Genomic DNA, 24,027 nt, shown 5'->3' with positions numbered 1-24,027 from the left:
CGATGTTGAGTGTTGTTCATGTGTTCCTTGTCTCCCTCTTTCTCTCTGTGCAGGGGATGTGCTGTTCCAGATGGCCGAGGTCCACAGACAGATCCAAGTGCAACTAGAGGAGATGGTTGGTATTCTAAGCTCAAAGGGTTTTCACCTGTGTGGTTCAACACTACAGAACTTTCTATAAAACTCATTAAAAAAAATGAAATGTTAACAACAGTTTAGAGCGATTTGTCCCTGAGCTCTCAAGCCCCTGTGTGCAGTACATGCAAAACATGATAATTAAATGAACAATGAATGAACATGAAATAGTATTGAATGAATCCACATGCTGAGCTCATATAAATCAAAGCTGTTAATATATAAGGTTGCTGCAGTGGAGTGAGTTAATAGAACAGTATGGCATTCTGGGTGATATGCTTGTATGACAAGTTCATTATTGAATTTCCATTGTAGAGCAAGGCCTGATCGTAGGTGATCATTGTTACTGCCCTCGAGCTTCAACCAGCTGCCCTTTTATGTATATCTGCTCTTATGCCTGTACATATTTATGTAATATACTCTCATCTATACTTATCCTCCTCAACATGAGGGCAATCTTAGAGATCAAGAAAAAGAATGCAGAATCCTCATGCTGCAAAAAAGAGAGCAATGACTGCAGACCACGAAACTAAAAAAGTGCCAGCTGACTAGGGCTGTATCCGAATATTCGTTCGTTGGAGTACTATTCGGGTTTCACTTTCGTTATTCGGATATTCGTTTTGTTTGTTTTGTCGTTTTTTCCCTGTTTTTTTTTCAAATTGATCAAATCTCCAATGTCAACGTAAGAGCTTGTGCCTCTTCGGGGGTGCTAACACTTAACCATAAACGTTATTGTTTACTTTCTCCGTCTTTATATGTAGATATTACTTTTCTCCGTTAATCTCCGTCACGTTGTTTCCAAAGCAACAACAACTTCCTGTCAACAGCGCTAACTCTCCTTCAAAATAAAAGCATGTCCATAAATAGGACTATTCAACTGCAACGAAAGTAACAAACACAATGCGATATCCTTTTCAATTTCAAAGAACACAAATTGGGTTACATTAACAAATAACTATAAAACAACAGCCCGAAAAATGGTATTCGGAACAGCCCTACAGCTGACTGACGATGTTACACAGGTGGTATAAAGAACATAATGAGAAGAGATTCACCGTTTATTCTGCTTTTATTGCTCTTCCTTCAGGCAGGGCAGTTTACAATCTAGTGACTGCATTGTGTGTCAGATAGCGCTGAATAAGTGACAGTGACAGTGATTTGCAAGCTGAGAGAAGCTTCACAGGCCGAGACTTTGTTGATAAAACATTCATTCAGTGACAGAGTAAATGAGAATAACCCTTGTATTTGAATAACCTATTTGTATATTACAAACAACTTAATATGGATAACTTTGTCTCTGATCTCGGTCTCTAAGGGGACCCTCCATGAATGATTTGTTAATGCATTTTGTGTGTTTGTGTTTTCTCTCCAGTTGAAATCCTTCCACAACGAGCTGCTCTCTGAGCTGGAGAAGAAGGTGGACCTGGATTCTCGTTATCTGACTGTGAGTATCTGTGTTGGCAGCCTCACTCCAATAGGGCACTCAATATTTAAGCACATTTTTACCACTGTATACACCAATACATCAAATCTACCAAGGACTCATTTTTACAAACATTTCACATCTACTTAATGGCTAAGGGTAAAATGACTCAAATAAAGCCCTCCTGGTGTGTGTGTGTGTGTGTGTGTGTGTGTGTGTGTGTGTGTGTGTGTGTGTGTGTGTGTGTGTGTGTGTGTGTGTGTGTGTGTGTGTGTGTGTGTGTGTGTGTGTGTGTGTGTGTGTGTGTGTGTGTGTGTGTGTGTGTGTGTGTGTGTGTGTGTGTGTGTGTGTGTGTGTGTGTGTGTGTGTGTGTGTGTGTGTGTGTGTGTGTGTGTGTGTGTGTGTGTGTGTGTGTGTGTGTGTGTGTGTACTGTGGAGCTGGTCTACATGTGATATCTTTAGAATGAGTGGGTTGCAGCCTGAGTGTAGAGCTGCACGTTGTTTTGGGGGATGGGATACATTGCCATTATTGTGTTATGCTGTTAGAAGGAACACGTTATGAGCCGCTGCAGATTACTGCCATAAACGCACTCACACTCACCTACAGTAATACAATATTGCTATTGGCAACTGAGAAAAGAAGATATTTCTAGGTTCTGGCCTTTTGACCTAACAGGGAGACTTATCAGTAACATCAGATGTTGTAATGAGAGGCTCAGATAAAAAACACTGGAATAATCTATTATGTTAGCTGTCAAAACAATATACATATCATAATTATATTACATTAGTCTAGATACATACAACAATTTAGACATTGCTATGGCTGCATATCCTTGAGGTTTTAACATCCATTACTTTTAATGAATTTCCTACAGATCTGCCGCAGTGATAATAGCAGTCATTTTGCTTCAGACTTTGTGAATTAATCATCAGAAAATTTGACTTCAGAAAGACTGAAAGCAAAGACTGAAGTGTGTGCTGTTCCCAGCGATGCTTCGCTCTTTGTTCTCCTTCTGTCTCGGTCTACCTTTTTCTTGTCTCACATAATGGCTTACGTGAGATTTTTACAACACTGAGGTCAGAATGTTGGCGTTAACCTAAAATTCAGAGATGAATAGAAGCATTTCTTTCAGATAAACCGAACAGGAAAAGAGAGATGCCAACGTGTATCTACTGTCCACTCTGTTTCTAATCAGATTTAATCACACTAATTATCTGTCTGCAGAGGTAGCCGGTGATTGAGAGTTGGGGTTACCGCCGCTGTAAACAAAAGTCAACAAGCTTTTGATTAGTTAATTAGGAGGAACACTCTCGCTCAATGAGACCGGCACTATAGGGATATTATCGTGTTATCCTTATTTCACCCTGCAAACTAAAAGCAACGTTTTCAATATGTGGAATTGTGTTTCACGTTACCATTACTAACTTTACTGTATGTGCTGGGGGTTTTCTGGGGGGGGTCAGCTTCAGCTGAATAGCAGAGCCAGACGTATTGGTTTATTGCTTTACCCCTGCCAGGGAAGGAAAGCATGGATTATTGGGAAAGTGATGTGTGAATTATTTTTGTTTACAAAGAGAGCACCAGTGCAAAATCATAGTTTGGCCTATTTTGTGAGGAACAATGTGAGCATTTAGACAATCAATAGAAGCTCCTGACCTGGAGAATGGACATTCCAACATTTATTTAATTCAATAGCTATTAGGTCACTAGAGATTTTCAGTCAGGCTCAGAGGTACAGATCTAATATCAGGTGTCATACATGATGGTCTTTCAGTGACAATAACCACTTATTTTTCGGACTTTCTATTGGGCCAAACAACAGCTCGAGCACACCTACATCCTTGGTGCCTTGCAGTATGCAAATGTGGTTGTTGAACCCTCATGCAGGAGCTCTCCTAAGCCAATTCTGCCTCGTGCAGAAACCACACAAGCTTTGTCGCAACAGACACTGTTGCCATGGCAACAGAGCTGGTTCAGCCCAGAAACAAAGTTGTTATTCTCCATAAATAAATAATTAAATAAGCAAAGTAAATGAATTAAATAAATAAATAAAAAACTCAGGCTGTAAAAGGATTAGGCCAGTTGTTTTTGCCTGTTCTGCAAATCACACATTTGGCGTTTAGCTTTGCAGGCTGTTTTTTGGGATGGGAAGAAACTAACAGTGGATGTTTTTAAAAGACGTCCTCAGGAGCTGAGTTGTTGCAAAACCAAGCAAAAAAACCAAAACATCTTGTAAAGAATCTTGTGAAATGTGTTTCTTTGATTAAAAAGATTGCTTTATGATGACGGAGCCTTCTTGAACACACCAAGAAGGAGCCTTCTAAACAATTCCACACATAAATAATTTAACAACTGTAAATGAAGTATATACAGCTGGTTTCAAGACCCTGTGAGATGTTGTTTCATACTGTAGTGAAATTAATTGAATCTATAAAAGCCTTCAGAAATAGGTTGGCAGAAATGCTGCATATTTTTCTCAATTATATCCCACCACCTGCCACTCAGGCTTTTTAATGTGTCGTCCTAAATGTGTGTTTGTGCTCTGCCTGTTGCCCCATGTAGGCTGCCCTGAAGAAATACCAGTTGGAACACAAGAACAAAGGGGAAAGTCTGGAGAAGTGCCAGGCTGAACTGAAGAAGCTGCGCAGGAAGAGCCAGGGCAGCAAGAACCCCTCCAAGTACGGAGAGAAGGAGATGCAGGTGAGCGTCTTGCTGGGGGATTTCCACAAAAAGCTATTTATTCTCAGAATTAAACAATTGGGAAGAAGATGTCTCAAATTGAACTGTTAAAAATGTTTTCCAATGTGAAGGGCTATTGTTAAAGAATATAAAAGGAGAGAATGCTTGCATGTGGGTGAATGTTGGATTAGATATGTATGAGTTTTGGTGCAAAGAAATGACTTTTCTCTACATAAAGTAAAGTGAATTTGAAAAACAGCAAGGCTGGGGGTGGAGGCAGTGGCGACGAGTTGCCCTGAGTGGGAAGGCAAATAGAGGAGGTTTGATTATAAATTGTGTGTCCGTGCCAATCTTTCACACATACGCCACGTAGAAAAAATATTAAAGAGAGATTTAAGATGATAATAAAAAGTTTTAGTATAGTATTTGATATACATTTACCTCAGTCAATAGTACAGTTTCTGTCATGTACAGAAAGTGTACATTACTTATACGCTAACACTATTAACAATATCACAATTTTCTTAGACTTTATATAAGAAACATACAGTATGTGTGTTTAGTATCATTGAGAATCCTTCTGTTCTGTTTTTATATTTTTAAATGTCTGTTTGTTAGGGCAGAACTTCTGGTTTTTAATAAGGTTGACAGACACTGAGTCATGTGAAATATATTATGCCTTTGGAATCTGCTGTAGAAATTGATAAATCTGTTTAGTAGTTTAAGTGTGTTTTTATTAACAAAAACCATGTAAATATATAACATTTTGGTAAAGGTGGTTCGGTGTTTGGAGTGAGTTTATGTAACTGCTTCACTGCATATGGATACATTGTTCAAACTTTTGTATCAAATATGTATCGCTACAGATTCAGTTGGCAAACATTCACAACTTGTCAAAATGGTTTTATGTCAAACCGGAGCAGTGGCATGATTCTCTGAGGGAACCAGGGATAGCAGTATGTGCTTTGGGCGTCATCATTCCTGTGATTATTTCCATAGCAAAGCTACCTCCCTACAGAGCAGCTCAGTCGAAATGAATTTTGATGAGTTGCAATGAACCCTCGGTGTTGGACATAACTTAATTAGTTTTAGTTTATTAGGTTTTCATCTCTCGACCGCCTACTTGACAGGGGAAGTACTGACGGTTGTATTTCTCCACATAGACACACAAATAGCATCTCGGTGTGTATTAAACCTTACTGTTTGCTTTCCCTGCGGTAAATGTTGCTAATGTTTACAAGTCATGTACTCCATTGTCTCAGTCCTTTCGCCAGTGTCACTGTCAGAATGAGAATACAATGACTCAGGAGAATAGTGTGACGGCTGTTCCTTCACAATGAGTTCCTTCAAATCAGAAAGTCTGACAACCTGGAGGGGCGAGAACAAAAAGCAAACAGGTCAAGGCTTGCAGGGTAATAACTCAGCTACTGTTGCTCTCATTGTTAGGTGTGGCTGCCCATGACAGAATCCGATCAATAACTGCACAAGAAACACATTTTTTACCTTCACTTAGGGATGCTATGTTTGTATAGAGTTCTGTGAGTTTTTACAATCCCACACATACACACACACACACACACACACCTCTAGCCTTGCCTGTCTGGGTTGGTATGACAGTGATGGTTGATCTGACAGCTGTGTCACATTGAGTTTGTTCCACTGTGTTAGGGATGCCATCATGCCATGTGGAGATGTTGCATGAAGTGTCATCTTAACGCGTCAAAGAAGTGTGTGCAGTAGTCCAGTTTTGCAGGAGGCAGGGCTTGGGATGGGAGGGCTGTTAGAGACTTACTGGCTTAGTGAACTCAGTCAGGAATGGCAAGCTGTTGCATGTTCCTGAATGCCTCTTGTGTTTGATGATTAGACATCTGTAAGGAAGGGTGTAGCAAAGTGTAATGAACAGAAACAGGAATGCAGGATTGACTTTATTGCAAACCATTGACTACGTTAAGGTATACATCCATAGTAGTGGCCCATAGATTCGAAGCAATGTTTTGGACCTAGTGATAATTTTACATTTTTTTAAAGGCTCATGAGTAGTGATGCAAGTTTGTCTTGAAAGGCCATTACGGCCCGTCCACACAGCGGCATGCGTTGAAGCTTGCCGGCGGGCGTGTCTGAAACGCGACCAACAACCAATCACATGAATCTCCCGCCCCTGACACACAAGCAGCGGTTTGATTGGCCAGATCTGGTACTGGCATATGATTCGATTGGCTTACGCTTCTGCCGAGGCTTCAAAAGTTGAACATTGCTCAACTTTTGCAGCGAGCCACGCCAGAAAAGCTCCTCGTCGCTTCCCACAATGCAGTTCGGCGAAAAGTGACGTCACCTCATTCAAAGTGAATGGTGAAGCGTCAACGCACGCCGATGTGTGGACGGGCCGTTAGAGATAGCGGTTTTATCCACAGGTAAAACTCTTCCACATAAAATGTGGAAGTCACTATAGCAATTCCACCATGTGCATATTGGACATTGCGACTCTTACTGGGTCTGTATGACTGATCAATTGGGCCCATCTGCTCAGAGGAGGGAGCGCATCAGGCACAGGACTCATAACACAGTCAGTTAGCAGAGAAAGGAAAATCAATCTCCTTTTCTCATTTTCAGCCTGCTCCCTTTCACTGATCATATCACAGCTGTGGGCGTGTGAGTAAAAAGTCAAGTCCTGTATCAGTCCCCCGGGGAGAGCAACACACGGAGAGGAAGAGAGCACTCCCTCAAGAATCTGTGTTTAACAATGACATCCATCTGGAGAGACTTAGAAAGTGACCGACTACACCAATGTGGTCCAGGGTTGCGTTCCAATAGTCCATTTAGCTTAGGAACCTTCCTAACCAAGTGAAATGACCCGGAAGTAGGTCAGTGGCAACCATGTTAAGTGCCGTTCCAATTCTCCAAATGAAAGGAAAGGAGGTTTCAAACTTCCTTTATAACCTCCTTTAGCTTAGGAACCACTGGACCTCCCTTACCGAAAGGAGAGGAGCAAATGCTGCCCCACAATGCCTTGCAGCCGCAGCATTTGACGTCACACAACAGTCGGCCGTTCACGGAAACAAACGATTATGACGGAGAAATGATATCATGAAAGTTACGGTGCTTATTAAGCATTTTAAAACGTATGTGTTAAGTTGCCAAAGTGCTTTGTTTTGAACGTTCATCAGTATTATAATCAAAAAGAGAAATATGAACTTTAGTTTTTACTGAAATGATCAAATAAAGTCAACATTTCACTGAGCTGTGTGGAGTTTGTTCAACTTTTAAAAGATGTTTGAATGGTGATGTACACAGTGATAGGTGTTAGGTCCTTTTGAATTCTCCTATCCACTATCCCTTAACCCCGTGACGTTTCACTCAGAGGTCGAGGAATAGGAGATAGGGTTAGAATTTAGCAGCTGATTTTTGGATTATCGGAACGCAACTCAGGAGTATTTACAGAGATGGGTTCTGGCAGCACAAGGTAGTTGATAAAGTAAAGTTGCTAAGGCAAAATCAACTCCTCCTCCTCCTCCTCCACCACATCTGTGTTATTCTAGCAGATGAGAGCAGCACCAAGTTTCTTTTTTATCTCCTCTCTTTTCATTAAAAAGTAAAGTGTGTCTGAGCGCACCCCGGCAGCGGTCACAGATGGCGGCCGCATTTCATTGATCGCTCGCTACCTTCCTCTCTCTCTCTCCCACTGCTCACTGTTGCTCTCCAACTTCTCTGTCCGTCTCTTTGTCTCTCTATCCTCCCCTGCTTGTCCTCCCTTTGCCTACAGGCTCTTTCACTGTGCCATCTCATCAATGGGTACAGACCCTGCCAAAATGCTAATCAGCTCATTATGTAGTTCAATGGAGTGGACCAAGGTACTAGTAGAAAGGGCTTTCATCTAGATAAAGTCCTTTACACTGCCCAGGCTGTGAATAAGAGCTCAGACGGAGATAGAGGAACAGAGGTCAGGATTCAGAATTTAATATCTGGAGATGTTTGATTAAGCTGTGAGTTTATCCCGCTTGGTGTCATACAATTGAAAAGCGATTCCAACCTGGATTCATACAAAAGCAGAAAAAGGTGTTGTTTACGTGCAAGACAGTGCAGTAGATTAGCACTGACTAACATACACAGCAGATTCAAGCAGGTACTGAAGGTGCCTTTTTGTTTTGTACCCTGGAGCGATACAATGCAATCATTTTGATTTCCAAAGAGTGCTGATGATGAAGGAACAGAAGAGCAGACCTAAGCAGCTCATAACAAGCTTCACTTTGTTGAAGGGTGTGAATTCCCTTTCCCAGTACTTGTAATTACTGGAAGCTATATTAGTGTTCAGTGCAAAAATGTCATATTTGTGTCAGGGCTTCTCCTGTCCTCATTATGTCAGTGTAAGGGGATACACAGGGAGGCGGCTCTGCTGAAAGTCTGAAAGTGAGAACTGCATGGATGTGTTGCAAGTTTTCTTTTCTTTATATTCACCTTTGCAGAGCAAGTCATACCAGCTATGATGTAACCTGAGGTCGCTCAGATATAATGGGGATGGTGTCTACTTTGGCTTTTCCCACTGCACGCCCATTGTCTTGGGTTACTCTGGTGACCTTTTGAATGGATGGGAAATTGGGCCATATGGATTTGACAAGAGGAGTGGGCCCTTTACCTTGTTGAGGTGCAGTCAGCCCTTTAACTGAACGCTGTGCCAGTACTGAGGTAACTCACTGAACCAGTTTCAAAGCACTTAATTTGAGTTTAAGGTGCACAGAAAGAACAGAATAAGGTCAGGCTGCTCTCAGGAGAAAAATACGTTCATCATCCTTTCATCCCTGTCTTGCTGGATTTGACAACTTCGCTTTTTGGATTTGCTAATGGTGTAGCTGTATGTATTCTTTCTTTAAAATATTCTTTAGTCACCAAAATATTCCTCCAGACTTGAAATCCCAATGAACTAATCTTGTGGATGTTGGCAGTGGGGAAGTATGTCTTTGATGGCTACTAAATGGGATGCAGCATGTGCATGGGCATGTGTGGTGGCACCACAGCACTCAGACTTAACACATTACATTAGCATTTTCACCTTTCACCTTTGAGGAATCTAATAAAAAGTGTTCTAAAATGTACTTTGGTACTTTAAGAAAACCAAACCTGAGGAATTAGGACAAATATTCTCTCCAACGGCACAGACTGAAATAAAAAATGTAACATTTATATCGTTTAGGCTGTTTGTCTTTTCCATTTCCCGAATAAGGAAGGGGGACTGGAGTCCACAACAAATCAGATTTTGGATGATATGATATTAAATACATACATAATAAATATATAAATAGACATAATAAACTTGAAACCCCATTCCTGAATGAAAGAGTTATTCTAGGTCAAATCTTGTCTTTACGCTATTTTTTATCGGCAGATGATACATTATTAAACAATGAAAATGAACGCAGTCAACCTACTTTCTAAAACGTTCATCCATCAACATGAAAACTCTGCTGTTTTGCAAACATGGTACCATGGCATGTGTTACACGTTGACAAAACACCTAAATGTCACTCCCTATTCGAATTAAGACTCCCTACAGCTCCTCACCACTGTCAACTACCATTTTGTGAGAGTGTGGTCAGTGAACTCTGTGAGACATTTCCCTATAGACTATAGAGACTCAGGCTAAGATAAACTGTCAGCGCTGGATGTCCTTCCCTTTCTGTCTCTGTCTCTCACTCTTATACTATACGTAAACACACCTATCATGTTGTTATTGTCCGACACGTAAAGAGGATTTGGGTGCCAGTCATAATTGCCTTGTCTCACTAGCACTCTGGAGGAAAAACCTAGCCTGAGAAAGTTGCTGAATAAGACTTTTCTCCTCACACAACCTGTAGCACGCACCAGGGTGCACTTAAACCCTAATTGCTCCATCGGAGATGTGCAGTGATTGGCAGTACAACAGAGAGCTGGACTGAGCAGCTCCTTAGTGTGAATGTGTTAAATTGTCTGTACGTTAAGCAGGGTCTTTTTTTTTTAAAGTTATGAATATTATGAGATGGGGCCATTTTCTCGTCAGACCTCCTGTCCATCAGCCTTACCGTCTCAATCTGTATGGCATTAAGCTGTGGATGACTTTCGACGTACCAGTAACCATAAAGTATTTGTCGATCTTGTATGTTGTGATTATTTTTGCACTAGTCCGTAGATATTGTATCTAAAGTTCATGTGTCATTGTGTGTTTTTTCCCAGTTTGTGGAGACCATCAGCAGTAAGCAGACGGAGCTAGACACCTTCATCGCTGAGGGATACAAGACAGCCTTGTCTGAGGAGCGCCGCAGGTACTGCTTCCTGGTTGACCGCCAGTGTGCCGTGGCCAAGAACAGCAGCGCCTACCATGGCAAGGTGAGTGTCACATGACCACCAAGAATATTGTTTTACCATAAGGAAATGATAAGAAGAGACGTGAATGATATATCAGGAGAATAGATGAACGTATTTTAAAAAAATGGCCTTTCAAGTCAATACTGCTGCTTTAAAGTCTCTGAAAACAAATGATTACTGACTTAATCAGCAAAAGAAATTCTGAAAAGAATGTGTATGGATTATTTATTAAAAACTTTATTGAGCTTATATGCTTCAACAGGACAGTGTGGGTGGGTTTTGATTACATTGTGTTGACAGTGACGAAAACAAGCAAACAACACCAACTGCCATCGTATTTTGATTAAGACACTTTCTCATCTACACCTACTCACCCTTCACCTGCTATTTATTGGGTCATAATGTAGCTCTGTCTCGGTGCTTCTCATTGTTTTCAAGATTTGCCCTAGCCCTGCCCGCTTATAATCAATGGGAAGAGGAAAAGATGAAAAGGCAAATAACAAAATATCTCTTTTGAAATGAGCAAACCTGTCTGAACTTAACAGATAATAGTGTGCCTACTGTATATGGTTCGAATTGCTCCTAACATTAAACTGATATTAGTCAGGGGGGCCTTTCATAAAGCTGTGCACAGAGATGATCTGAAATACAGCAAGAATTTGTGTTTCCTTCAATTATTTGTTAAATCTTCGAAAATGTGTTTGTGTGTTTTGCAGTGACTAACAGTGGCCCAGAGTGCTTAACAAACCAAGCGTATTGAGAAAACACATGCAAATAGAGATGACACTAGTAAACATCTTCACCAATTCGACAGCCATGCACCACACATCCTTTAAAGAAAGCTCTGCAATAGGGAAACACACACAACTGTTTCCGGGGGAATATAAAAAAGTGATGCACACAGCTGTAGCGTTTGATCTTGATGAAGCCTGCTACCTGTAGGTCGTCTTAGAAGAGTACATAAATGTGTATTATTATTATTATTATATCAGTTTGATTGCATGATTCAGAAATCATTGCAGATATCTTCCTTTGGCCATATTATGAAATCTGAATCATGTGATCATGCTTAGAATAATAATCGTCTTTAACATTTCCAACAACTCTGACAGATAATCCACTTCAATAATTTAATCAACCGGAAACCATGGCAACAACAAGCGTGTCGTAGCCATGTGCATCACTTTTTAGTTGCCCCTGGAAACAGTTTCTGTTGATTTCTGAGCATTGTGCAGTGTGTTCATCTATTTAGCGCTGCTATTTTAAAGTCCTGTGCATGTGTCATAATGTCGGTAAAGATCTGTTTTCATTTTCTGTTGTTGTCTATCTGCATGGTTTTCTGAATGTGCGTAGCCTTGAGTTCAACATGGTTGTCATTACTTTTGTTCTCTCAATTAATCGGGAACACATTTTCTGTCCTTTTTGTACAAAAGCAACATGTGCAGAGCTTGTTGGTCAAATTATAGAATTGTACACTATTGTTGTGTCATTTCTAGCCTACTTACCCCTAACTGTCAACATGTGGACCATTGTTCAGCAAAAGGAACATAATAGGAGACATGTATAATTCAAAGTCACATTATTTCCACAGCTCACAGGGGCCTCTTCATTTTAAAAATGTATTAATACTGTAGACAATTCCCTGCTGACTGGCACATCTGAAGCTGTAATCCATCACTGCCCCTTCGTGTGTCTGGTCACCTTTTTGTGGAGAGAACTGCCTCACATGTTCAGATCATCAAAAGGCATCGAAATGATGAATGTAGAGAAAGATGGGTTGAAATCAAAGAAAAACAAACTGTTTCTCACCCATTTTGTTTACAACAGTCACTATTGAATGTTGTTATACCTTCTTGATATTTCCACATTGCTGCTGACATTTAAAGCAAATAACCGTTAAATCTGAATATATTCCACTCTGTCATACCATCAAATGTAATGGAGCATTATTAGCAAGGGTTTTGTTTGAATGCTTGTTTTTGTCTGTGTGCTACAAATGTATGACTGTCCATTTGCCAAGAATTTGATATTCTTGGGTAATGAAGTATATCAGTCTCCTGGGAGTGTGTGTGTGTGTGTGTGTGTGTGTGTGTGTGTGTGTGTGTGTGTGTGTGTGTGTGTGTGTGTGTGTGTGTGTGTGTGTGTGTGTGTGTGTGTGTGATGGAGTCTAGTCATTAATCAGGATGGGGGTGTGCGTAGGAAGAGTTCACCTTCAGCAAACTGAAGAACCCTCTCCAGTGTGTGTTTGTCAGCGTAAGATTGTGTGTGTGTTTGAGAGGGAGAAAGATATGAGAGCTTGAAATTAGCACATACAAAGGGACAATGTTTTGTGTGTGCATGAAACTATACGGTAAAGACACAAATGTGTTGATTGCTGATCATCCATTACTTCTATGATGGTGGAAAGAACAGCCGTGTCCACAGGCTGTGAGAAGCTGCAGTGGGCAGCTGAGTTGTATGTTCGTCTGTCCCACTGCCTCACCCACGCAGCACATTATCATAGCTTTGCAAAGGGCATTGGTCAAGGATACAGTTTGAGGAAAAAACTGTTGAGAACTGAATGGTTTTTTTTGTTTGGAGAAAAGGAGATGCAACAAAGAAAAAATAACTCGCTGGTCACAATGCAGCAACATCAATCAATCAAAACATTATTACAGACTCCGGGTCCAAATAAAAGACAAGACATTACATAGATAAATGTATCACTTTTTGTGTGTGTTTCTTCAACCTTTTCTTCCTACTTCAAGGGTAAAGACCTCCTGACCCAGAAGATCCCAGTGTGGCAACAGGCCTGCTCAGACCCCAACAAGCTGCCAGAGAGGGCCATGCTCCTGGCCCAGCAGATGGGCTCTGCAGGCCTTGGGGGAGCAAGCCCCCTCCATACTTCCAAATCCAACTTGGTCATCTCAGACCCTATCCCTGGGGCCACGCCTCTTCCTGTGCCCCCAGAGCTGGCTGTTTTTATGAGTGGTGGCCTGGGTCACCAAGCGGTGAGTTAAGAAAATCCGTGGGTAATAAAAATATGTTTTTATGTATACTTATATTATTAAGGTTTGATTTCTCCTGTGTTCATTATCATCATTATCATTATCATGTGTTTATTGTTTACATTTCGTGTCTGTCCATTTTTATTGTGTGTATAACTGCAAACACTAAACTTAAAAAGAAGCTGTTCTTATCTTCATCGAGAGAACTGAATTACAGTTCTGGAAGTCAAACAGTCACTGTTTAGTCTACATGTCATGCTGGGCAGCAATCAGCTGACACACTTGGATGAACACTCCCTAGACTTCAGGTCAAGTTTCAACGTTATGCCATTTACACAGTTTATTATTCATTTTCTGTATATGCCTGTTTTTTCCAGAGGCTGATTGGCCCTGATGGTATGTCCATGGTAAATGGGACAACAGGACCCCATGGGGAGGAATATTGGACTGACGGAGGGACTATATCCGTGTCCCAAGTCAGGCCGGCATCCCCCCAGACCCAGCCACCGGGCCAGGCCCAGGCCCAGCCCCAGAGACAGGTCAGCGATGTCTACTCCAACACCCTTCCTGTCCGTAGGCCAGCCCCCGCCAAGAATAAGAACCCCGTGGGTAAGATATCTGCACACTGCTACACCTTTATTAAAAACAGTAGTGCTTGCAGTAGGAAAATCACAAGTGGAATATTTGATTGTGGCTCAAACCTATTCCTGGCTTAAAGATACAGCGAGGAACATTTTAATATCACGTAAATACTTAGGTATACGACTTTATGACTAAACATTACTAATGTCTATGCTAAAGAACAGTGATGGAGTTGATAGCTGCTGCTCTAAGTGTCACAAAGGAGGAGAAGGGTAGCAACAGACTCAAGCCGCCTTTACAAGAAATGTTGGCATGAGACAGTCAACCAATCATTTAGTCTTGTTTACGTGATTATCCCTGACTCGGGTTATTTGGCAGTGATGGATTGATGTTAACAAATGCAATTCAGAAGCACAATGAGAAAATGTTAAATTTAGAACAAATGCCTGGTTGCTGTCAGTGCCTACAAAATACATATCATCAATCTTATCTTTAGTTATAACTGCAGACTCCAGTTATCCAGAGCATCTGGTACTCTGAACTCTTAATAGATTTCATGTCACTGACTACTGTCTCTGTCTGCAAACACTGAAGGAGAGACACGGACTCTGCCCAGGTCCAGTTCCATGGCAGCAGGCCTGGAAAAGAACGGGCGTTCCCGTGTCCAGGCCATCTTCTCCCACGCTGCAGGTGACAACGGCACCCTGCTCAGTTTCTCTGAGGGAGACGTAATCACCCTGCTAGTGCCTGAGGCCCGCGATGGCTGGCACTATGGAGAGAATGAGAAGAACAAGATGTAAGTGAAGGATTGTTCATTGCCTGTGTCCATACTGTGACATTGCTTACATATTTGTTCCACATGTAGATCCAGTGAATGAGGAGCTTAACAAGGTGCTCCCTTTGTTTAGGCGTGGCTGGTTTCCATTCTCCTACACACGTGTGCTGCCTGAAAGTGACAGTGAGAAGCTCAAAGTGAAGTATGTAGCATTTTTCCATCATTACCTGTGTGTCAATTTAATGAACCAGAATGAGACCTCGTCTGAGGCCTTTCTTGTTTGCCTGCCTAACCAGCTTGCACCATGGGAAAAGTAGCAGCACAGGGAACTTGTTGGAGAGTGATGCATCGCTGCCCACACCTGACTATGGCCTGACTGCCCGACTGCTTGCACAGAGCCTCGCTCAGACCCGCCCGCGCCCCTACAGCATGGCAGCCTTCGGCACACAGGTAGGAACAATTTAACGGAATGTGTAGTATCCATGAACTACACACAAACACTTGTTACTCTTGCTCACTTAATTTGTAGCCCCCATCTGGTTAAGCCTTGTGTTGCATAATTGGATATGAGTAATCCTGCAGTAACTGTTAGGGGGACTTTTGCTCAGTTTCTGCTGCCACCTAGTGTTTGAATGCAAGTATGGCAGTTTTTTTTATTTTAGGCCAACAAGCACACAAAGTAAAACATTTTACTCTTATCTTTTCAGCCTGCCATAGAGGATTATGACGGCCGCTTTGCCACAAGGTAAGTGCTGTTTCTACCTTGCCGTCTTAGTAATGACTAATATGACTGCTGCTAGCATCGGAATTCTTTCATTTGGATAGCTTTGGAAGAAGTGACTATCAGAAGAAGAGAAGCAGACCCTTAAATAAATAACATTTCACCTGAGTAACTGCATGCTGGAACACTCGAGAGACAGCAAGGCAACTGCTTAACATACTGTAGCCAGATCAAATGAAATGCTACATAAACAATCAACCACATTAGTGTACATTACAATTATTCGATTTCATTTTTTTTCAGTATTTCTGTAAATCAAAATTTCTTGGAGCCATCTTTAGATTACCTCTTTTGTCTGGCCAACAGTCCAAAACCTGAATACAGATCCAGAACAAGAGACAAATGATTGGACAGAGAAAGAAATTAGTAGAATTGTTATCAAAATTGTTCGCTATTCCTTTTTTTTTTTAGATTGTATATTTAATTTGTTTACTAAGAATTTCAAAGCTAATGGGGAATATAGTTGGGATCTGGATTTTGGTGTAGCGTTAACATCCCCACCTCATGGGATCTATCTGTCTTCTTTTTCATTTCCTCCTTTCTTATATTCACTTATATTTTAAATAGCTCTTTAAAGCAATAATTGCACCCTAGGGGAACCAGTGTCTTAGTTTACTCGTGGCTCAGTATATTTTCACAGTTATCCTATCAAATCCTTGCTGACTCACCAGAGTTGTGACTGTTTTGTTTCTGTCCAATCAGGGAGTACATCTTTGTGTGTGTGTGTGTGTGTGTGTGTGTGTGTGTGTGTGTGTGTGTGTGTGTGTGTGTGTGTGTGTGTGTGTGTGTGTGTGTGTGTGTGTGTGTGTGTGTGTGTGTGTGTGTGTGTGTGTGTGTGTGTGTGTGTGTGTGTGTGTGTGTGTGTGTGTGTGTGTGTGTGTGTGTGTGTGTGTGTGTGTGTGTGTGTGTGTGTGTGTGTGTGTGTGTGTGTGTGTGTGTGAGCCAATGTGCAATCATATTGGTGTTTGTTGGAGTACATGTTGTGACAGTAGACTTCATGCTGATCTCATCTCAGCCATCACTGCTTGTCAGCCTGGGGCTTTTCGGCCCCAGTGTCAAGCTGTTATACATACTCTTGTCTGCTCTGAATGTGTTTTTTTCTGTATCAGTATTGTGAGACATCACTGTGCTGCAGGGTGTATTCACCCCACCAGACTAATATAACACTATGTCCCTTCAGCTAAGGAGATGACTTGATTTTCTCATCAACACACAGTAGTACTTTTCAGTGACAAACATTCACTAAACTGCATAAAATGGGCAGTAATATCAAACCAGCGTAACATATCTGGATTCAAAATTGTTGATGAGGAAATTGGAAGTTAATCTTCCTGATCATGGCAGGGGTGTTTGGAGTTGTAGGTGTAGGTGGGGCAAAGTAGATTTCCAAACCCCACCTACACCAAAACTCTACCCTGCCTCCTTGTACCTGTCTTGTCTTTCTCCATTTCCCTCTGAGTGTGTCCGACCTGGCAAGCTTCCTTCTCTCTTTGTTCCACAGTGACAGTCCTGATGGCAAATTGATTTCGACTGTGTGAGAACAGACATACAGACAGACACAGACAGCTCCGGATAGCACAGGGGCCTCTTCCTCCCCATCTTTCCCTCCTCTTAGCCTCCCTCCTGTCCACTTGTCTCCACCTCTATCTCCACACACGCCCCTTCTCCAAGTGGAAGAGGCCAGTTTCATCCCTCCTTTCTGTCCTCTCTTCCTCCTCGGGTCCCTCCTTTCTTCCTTCCGTCCGTCCCGGGTGCTGCTGCTGGTGGTGTTGGTGTGGACAGTAGCGGTTGGTGGGTGGAGGATTGCGTTGAGCGAGAGAGCCCGAGCGGGGCCCGCCTGCTCGGCATGCAGCGATATGGACTCTGAATACTCTATCTCTGATCACAGTCCACCATCACGGACTGATCTCTCAAGAGACTGCCTTTGCTACTGCTTGTCTTTCATGCATGTACATGGTTGTGTCATTTTGTCAAACTAAAGGACATGTTCATGTACTGTACAAGTACCAAGACTTCAATGTCGTTGTACTAAAGCCTCTGGCTGAATGGCCTTTTCTAAGCACACGTGGGCCCAGTATAATGGAGTTCCCACCCGGCAACACTTGCTCAAAAAATAGCTTTTTACAAAGTAAGGCTGTGCAGCAGAATATTTCTGTTGTGAGAGATCCCGCAGGTGGCGCTGTGCTTCCTTGTGTCAGTGCTAATTTTCTGTCCAGAGAGCGTGTGTCATATTTGCCTTACGTCGCTTCTTTTTTTTCCTATTAAACAAATACTTTATCTGCAATGAGACACATTTTCAAACTGAGCTTCGACAATATACAGTATATAGATATATAATAATAATATATATATATATTATTTCCTTCAGTCCACATAATTGCACTGAAATATGATCATTGCAAAAAACATGTGTTCATATCAAAAGATTTTTTAAATGACGACCATTAGCCCCAAAGAAACTTGTTTGACATTCTTGGCTGAGCTTACTGCCAGAAATGTCAAGAAAAAATAAAAATGCCTCGCTGGTATTTCTTTTGGAGCTACAGTGAGTTTGGAAGGTCTTTTATCTTCTGTTGATTATCCTCCATAACAGCTGTGAATTAGTTTTTAGGTTAAATGACAACCACGGCTTTTGCAGCTCTCAGTGTTATTTATGATTGTATTCCCTGAGTGGCTATGTAGTTTTTGGTCTTTTCTTTTAAAAAGTATTGTCCTTGTAAAAAAAAAAAAATATTTCGAGAAACTACTGATTAGTTGAAGTGTTTATCTTATGCATGCTGTGGAGGAAAACCAGAAAATGTGATACTGAAATTGACCTTGAATGTATGGTGACTTTTTACAAAGGTATTCTAAATAAAACATATCTCTATATATTAATAAACAATCTGGTCTGACGAGAAATCTGTTCTGTCAGTGACAATTACATTTTCAGTTTTGTATTTTTTTTTTTTTGTACATGTTTCAAAGTAAAATGTTAAATGTTTTAATTTTTTTTTTTTTCTTTCAAACCTGCGACATTTTGTGTAAATCATTTCAGGCCACAGCTGTGTTCCAAGCATGCAGTCTCATCCTAATCCCTCCCCACATAACACCTATAGCCTCAGTAGTGCTCTCTGTGTCACTGTAAAAACTGAATCAAAAGACTGTCAGTGTGTGTGTGGTGTTGTGTACAGATTGTGAGTATGTGAACTCTGCCTGCCTCCCTTTTCCCCCAATTTTTAGTATTTTTGTTTAGGTTTATAGATGTGATGATGCACATATTTTTGCAGACCCATATTCAGAGCAGCAGCCTGTTGATTGCATTGTTAGTCAAATGTCCACACCAAGGCGAGCTGCGGGTACTTTTCCTGACAGAATTTAGCATATGATCATCTAGTATGTGGCATGTTTCGCATGAAGTAGATACTTCTGTTTTGCATCCCTTATTTTAATCACATTTAACAGTTACACTTGTGTCCATATTGCATCTGACTAACCAGCAGTGTCGTTAAAAAAATGTGACCCATGCATGATCTGAGCCATTCAAACCCAAAGGTTCTCTTTACCTTCCAGTTTGGGTCCAGAATTGTCCCGATTCTGAGGGAACAGGACCTCCGTAAGTCACCAGCCTCCATCGCCTTTCAGCCAATCCCTTTTCTCCTTTTATCTTCTCTCTATTACTGCCTGATTCTCTTGCTGCTGTCATTGGCTGTCTGGCTTCAGTAGGTTACTGGGAATCACTGGTCTTACTGTCCTTTGACCTCCAAGGATGTGGCAGCAAATATTCTGTCAGTCCAGTAGGGGTTTGGGTTGTAAAGGAATTCACTTATTATTATTATTATTATTATTATTATTATTATCATGTCTGTCACAATATCATAAACAGAAAACTAACCCTGCATGCATGCCTATAGCAAACCTTTTTGTTCTTTTTTCCCCCCCGCATTTTTTTGTTTTATCATCACATGCTTGCTTACAAACTCACAGTATACTGTTACTGTTTGTTCAACTCATTGTAAGAAACAAATCTATGGGAAGGCAGTTTTCTGTGGGTGTGGTTAGCTGACCATATATCTCTGTAAGTTCTGTCGTGTCTTCATCCTAACTGTCACTGTTCCTTGTCTCACCCCTCCTCTCCCCACAGTGATCGTTCCCTGGAGGTCTACCTCCGGCCCACCTTCACTGATGACCGATCCACACCCATCTTCTACTAGCAGCCTGATGCCCCCTTTTCTACAAATGAGCCCTTTTTTAAAGGGGAGAGGGAAAATGGCCAACGTTGGCACATTTGAGTTGAGTTTGTGGTTTTATCCCTAGAAGGCCATGAAGTGTGTTACACTGCTAAGAATGTAGTTTCTTATCCGTACAAATGTGTTGGATAATTTCTGGTTTATCATCGTAATTATTTTTGCTAACTGTTCCACATAAATTGAATGTCTCAGCCTGAACATCCAATCGCAAGCGTGAGAGTAAATGTATTAGTTTTTTTTAGATCATGCCAGTTGTGGATAAGGTATGGCTTATAGTTTTTTACTATTAGTGCAGTCACATCATTATTTATCTGCACTTCAACTATGGGATTTCTTTTACACTATATACTGTAAATTTCAATTGAGGATTATTTGCATTTATGAACAGATGAGGAACACTTCATTAGATTTTGAAGTGGAGCTCGAGGGGAAATATGATTGACACTTTCAGTGCATAATATGCACTGAAGTGTTGATTGGTTGGTTACTGTCACAAATAGCTAGAACTGGTCAGTTGGTAAGTAAACTATAATTCTTATTTTGTTAAGTGATATAGTTCTATATATTAACTAGTTGTGATACAGTAAACCCATATGTTCAATGTGGGAACTGCCTTCTATCATTTATTTTAACATATGCTTCATGCAGCATTAACTATCGTTATATAAAATTATTTGTATTACAGTTAAACATGTGTTTTTCATATATTCTTTAAAATATAAACAGGATTATTTTCCTTTTTTTTGCTTTTATTGTCAGCTTTGCTATTCTTCCCTTCTCTTTAGAAATGTACTAATATCGAAGCTGCCGGATAGCCAGTGCATACATAATGGGTCTTTTTTTATATTTAGCTTTGAGGGAGTGGTAGCTTAAGGTACAGTATTATTGTAGCTTTTGATTGTTCATTCTTGGTATTATACTGTACACTCATCTGCCAGAAAAGCTTAGAGCAGAGATGTATCCACAGTATGATCTTTGGGCAAAGGAATGGAACTGAATTTACTGGAAAGGCAATAATGTTCATGAATATGTGAGTGAGCTAAAATGCCTCTTAGATTGCAAGAAATCAACATTTACGTCATCAAAAGTACATTTTCCATGGATGACTTACCCTGAGGGATATGATCTGCTTTTCTTAAACCGCTTAGTTGGGCAGCAAGTTTCAAATGCATTTTTTTTTAAACTTTTTATATAGCTTTCATTGTTTTCATTTCTTACTTTTGTCCCTGTTTGTATTATATCTGTACTGTACAGAAAGTGCATATAAATTATCTTGTCCAAAATAAATCTAAATGGGCAGAAACGTCATATTTGTATGTGTTGTGTTGTGTCATGTTTTGATGTGTTCTTCTTTTGTTCTTTGACATAAATGCAGATACAAATATCACAGAAACAAGAAGGGAAAAAGTATTTGGATTTATTTGTTTGGGATAGTACAGTAGCGATGAGTGAGGGGGGTGGGGGGGTGGAACAGCAATGATGTTACTACTGGTGCATAGAGCAACCCACCTCACCTTCTCCAAAGGTGTCTGCCACTTTAGCCAATGGGCTCGGTAATATCTCTTTGGCAAATCGTAGAGATGGATATCCTGCATTGCATCTTTTGAAATTGTACAAAAATACTAGCTGCGTTTTGTCTTTTGCGAAACTTAAAAGGCAAAGTGAGGGGAAACTGAATTGGCACTACAGCACAATAGAGAGGGGGGGGGGGAGCTGTCGATACAGCAGTAGTAATTCAAGCCAAGCTACCTGCTACATATTGATAAAACATTCATACAATATGTGAGATTTGTCATATTTTGAATGTCCTTTTTTGTGTATACCCCAGACTCTGGCACTCAGCACAAATGTAATAGAATAGATTATGTATGACAATACGTAGACGTAGAAAATATGCATAAAGATGACATTCAACATTTATGACTGGCATATTAGCATGACACCGCTAAATTGTGTTAAAACACCCTTCCCTTTGGTGTCCTTCTATTGCTGATGGCATGTCATATAAACATAGCTAATATGCAACAAAATAAAGTGAACCTATAGCTGGCACTGTGGACACACATAAGAAAACCTCACATGTTTAGATATTTCATTCAAGGTTGGGGAGATGAAGACAGAGCCATCACTTCTACAAATGTATGAAAGTACTTCAGACAGATATGGTCACTGTAGACATAATACTGTAGGTTATCATTACCAGAATATTTGATGGTGATAATAAGGGAATGACATCACCTTCATTTATTTCTTTATGTTCCCATAACGCACTGAATCCCCCGTCAATATGATAAGGATATGACTTGGATTAAGGGATAAATTAAGTTTCAGCACTTCCGTCTTCAAACCCCACCGCCCACTCCTAAAAGGTCTGATCTTCTGTTTGGATATCAACGATCGCTTGTTATGCAACAATCATCAAGCAGTGTTCTCTAGCTCGAACAATGAGAGCTGTAACAGTCTTTAAAACATCTGGATCAATGGTAAGCAGATAGAAGAAGGCAGCCAATGAGAGGAGCAGATATAAGCCTTTCAATTCGTTTTTTTCTCCCTTTGGATTTATTTTATTTTAAATGTCATTTACCTTTACTGTAAGGTTACCAACAAAAAACGATGCTGCATCAAGCAAATGTGTTTTTGTCATATAGTATATGATAAAGAAGTATATTGATGATTAATATTTCTTCAAACAATATGATCTGACTTTGTATCCACTCTTGGTTGTCTCGCTCAGGTTGCCTTACCAGAAGCATCACTTTTTCCACAAATTAAAAAACTAAAAGGTGCAAATAACTGAGGGTCTTTCACTACAATATGAGGCACAGTCTCATAACGGGGCACCAGAGCCAGATGCCCCAAACGTTGATAAAAAATAAAACTCTGTAAAACATCTAAATATAATAATACTGCTTTTCCGCGTTGAGAAGGACTCCTCGTCCTCCTCCCGTGAAGATGATGGGGCCCTCAATGTTTTGGGCTATCTTCAATGTTCCCTGTAGGACAAAAGTAAAGAAAATAAGTATGTTGGCTTTGGATTAAAGTCAAACCAACAAGTGACACTCAAAATATTTTTCAAAAGCATAAGAAGCCATATCCCCCACCAAGATCATTTGTTTTAGAGACAACTATAGACTCAAATGGTGTTTGTACAGCCCTCACCATCTGTGGATTCAGTATATTGCTAACTCTCAAATATTGACCAAAACATCCCTCAAAAAGCTGATTATACAGATTTCATTATGATGTGTGTTTACCAAAGCAATGTGAAGAACTCACACAAAAATAAAGGACAGCACTTCTTACCAGCCACATTCAATCATACTGGAATTTTATTTTAAGCAATACTTTTTGGTAAGACATAATGTGCAGAATTTACTCCAACTATGAAGCTAACAAAGTAAACCAAAATATCTCTCTTTTGGTCAATACGATGTTCTTGAAGGGCGAACAGACAACATATAATTTAAAGAGCAGATATTTGTGTTGTAGCAACAAAATAAACATTTCATGTAAATTCGACTTTTGGGTAACTGAAAATTTTAGATATAAGAAATAAGTGATTGTATTTCAGTGGAAATTAAATAACTATTATAAATAAATCAAGATTATGTATGAAGGAAAGTTGATACAGACCTGTTACTGAGCCCATGTGGGGGTCCGAGACATGTGTGATGGAGAATCGTGAGACCATAAAACGGTTAAGTGCTACAGCTGCAGGTTTAGGAGCCTCAGGACTGTTGGAGGTGCATGTGGGTGAAGACTTGGGTTCAGGGAGGGTCTCAGGTGAGGACGGGCGGGGCTCCAACAAGAGGTCATCTTCCCAGTCATATCCCCCACCTAAAAGCACACAGACACTGTTACAGTCACAGTGAATGTATGATGATACGACCGGAATGACTTTGTCCTTTACAAACTCACCCTCTTCGGAGTTGATCCCATCTGTTTCTTCAGAAACACAGAATGGTTCACAGGATTGAGCTTCAAGTCCAGGGTTGAGTTGCTGTTGGGAATCATTGTTTTTTTCCTCTAAAGATTCCTGTGCACTGGTCTCCGTTTCTGTAGAGAAGGTGAAGTCAACCAGCTCTCCCGTGGGGCTTTCCTG

The 24,027-nt window shown here is 40.6% G+C and overlaps 2 protein-coding genes across 8 annotated transcripts in view; one reads left to right on the top strand and one right to left on the bottom strand.

The window, feature by feature from the left end:
• LOC307016354 (BAR/IMD domain-containing adapter protein 2-like) overlaps positions 1–21,233 on the top strand; it is a 53,185-nt gene extending 31,952 nt beyond the window's left edge. The window contains exons 4-15 of one of the 5 annotated variants that reach the window (XM_079645416.1): positions 54–115; positions 1,505–1,576; positions 4,122–4,259; positions 10,440–10,592; positions 13,319–13,561; positions 13,936–14,167; positions 14,735–14,936; positions 15,049–15,117; positions 15,212–15,365; positions 15,623–15,660; positions 19,249–19,291; positions 19,820–21,233. In XM_079645416.1, the coding sequence (XP_079501542.1) occupies positions 54–115; positions 1,505–1,576; positions 4,122–4,259; positions 10,440–10,592; positions 13,319–13,561; positions 13,936–14,167; positions 14,735–14,936; positions 15,049–15,117; positions 15,212–15,365; positions 15,623–15,660; positions 19,249–19,276 (1,391 nt within the window). In that variant the 3' untranslated portion in view covers positions 19,277–19,291; positions 19,820–21,233. The other 4 variants (XM_079645413.1, XM_079645414.1, XM_079645412.1 and 1 more) reach the window with 4 other exon arrangements.
• Positions 21,234–21,322: 89 nt separating this feature from the next.
• Positions 21,323–24,027, bottom strand: part of aatka (apoptosis-associated tyrosine kinase a) — a 32,165-nt gene continuing 29,460 nt past the window's right edge. For all 3 annotated transcript variants that reach the window (XM_079645408.1, XM_079645409.1, XM_079645410.1), the window contains 3 exons: positions 23,844–24,024; positions 23,559–23,762; positions 21,323–22,918 (listed from right to left, as the gene is read on the bottom strand). In XM_079645408.1, the coding sequence (XP_079501534.1) occupies positions 22,890–22,918; positions 23,559–23,762; positions 23,844–24,024 (414 nt within the window). In that variant the 3' untranslated portion in view covers positions 21,323–22,889. The remainder of the gene's footprint in view (positions 22,919–23,558; positions 23,763–23,843; positions 24,025–24,027) is intronic.

Source organism: Notothenia rossii, assembly GCF_949606895.1.
Source record: "Notothenia rossii genome assembly, chromosome: 8".
NCBI lineage: Eukaryota > Metazoa > Chordata > Actinopteri > Perciformes > Nototheniidae > Notothenia > Notothenia rossii.
This window is presented reverse-complemented; position numbering and strand designations above follow the sequence as displayed.